The 1173-nt window shown below is 38.4% G+C and overlaps 1 protein-coding gene across 1 annotated transcript; it reads left to right on the plus strand.

Moving 5' to 3' along the window:
* Positions 1-106: 106 nt before the first annotated feature.
* LOC112505580 (probable E3 ubiquitin-protein ligase ZFP1) lies at positions 107-657 on the plus strand (the record flags this gene model as incomplete). The annotated part of the gene is made up of 1 exon (XM_025109468.1): positions 107-657. A coding segment is annotated over one exon (551 nt), but the record flags the coding sequence as incomplete, so codon positions are not given.
* Positions 658-1173: the final 516 nt, after the last annotated feature.

The following is a 1173-nucleotide window of genomic DNA, read 5'->3' on the forward strand; positions in this document are numbered from 1 at the left end:
ATTTACAGCTACATTTTACATGGAAATGATTACTATAACAGTTATGGAAAGAATAAATTAAATCAATGATTTAATTTATTCTTGATATGTAATACAAACTACGCAGTCCTCAACGCACAACCATCGGTGGAGTATGTTGACCAAGTTGTCATTCTCAATACCCCTTTTACTTACGGTCATGTCCACCCACTCGTAACGATCGATCAACAACCTGTTTATTCGTACACCCAGATTCTGCAGGTACCCGATCGAAGGCCAGAAAACATATTCTTGGACACATATGGAACCACTTCTGACCTTCCTCCTCCAATTCATCCTTTCGAAGCTTATCTGGAAAACACTTCGCTCAGAATCGAACAAGAGGAGAGTCTTGTTTTAGAAGAAGCAGTCAACAACAGTATTATTACTGGTTCCGGATTATCGAAGGAAGCAATCACACACCATATACAAGTGAAGACAGCACAAGAGAACACGGGTTGCAATTGCAAAGGTGAAGAAGAATCAGATATCTGTGCTATTTGTTTAGATGGATATGATGAATACAAGAAGATGGCAAGACTAGACTGTGGACATGGGTATCATGCACAATGCATCAAGACTTGGCTTTTGCGTAAAAACGTTTGCCCCATGTGTAAGGCTACTGCATTGAAGATATAACAACATTTCAATTCTACGTGACACCAAATGATTTCATCTTTCAATCATCGATGCTTTGTAATAATCAGAATAGATTTGTGTATATGAAAAACTTCAATTCTTTATTATTTGATTGCATCTTAATAATGATATAGATAAAACTCTTCCTTAATTTATCTACCACTAGACATGGGTAATATAGTCTGCTTGTTGATGCTATCGAAGGTCATCGAGCTGGTGTTGGTCGCATTCGTATATTCAGAGTCATCCATTGCTTGTTTAAGCAAATACTCAGATTCTTCTTCGTTTGAAGTAGTTTGCACCCATGGATGCTTCTGTATCATCGATGCCAATATTCCTTCCAGCTCCATTGCCACTTCCTTCATGGTAGGCCTTTCATCTCCATTCACACGCAAGCATCTTTCGGCAAGTCTTGAAACATTGACGATCTCGTTTGGAATACCTTCATTTAGCAGCAAGTGTTCATCAAGAACCTGGAAGAGTGTCCCTTCTTTCAAAGAAGACAAGAAATACATG

Source organism: Cynara cardunculus, unplaced genomic scaffold (genome assembly GCF_001531365.2).
Source record: "Cynara cardunculus var. scolymus isolate 2C unplaced genomic scaffold, CcrdV1 Un_Scaffold_12397, whole genome shotgun sequence".
Taxonomy (NCBI): Eukaryota; Viridiplantae; Streptophyta; class Magnoliopsida; order Asterales; family Asteraceae; genus Cynara; species Cynara cardunculus.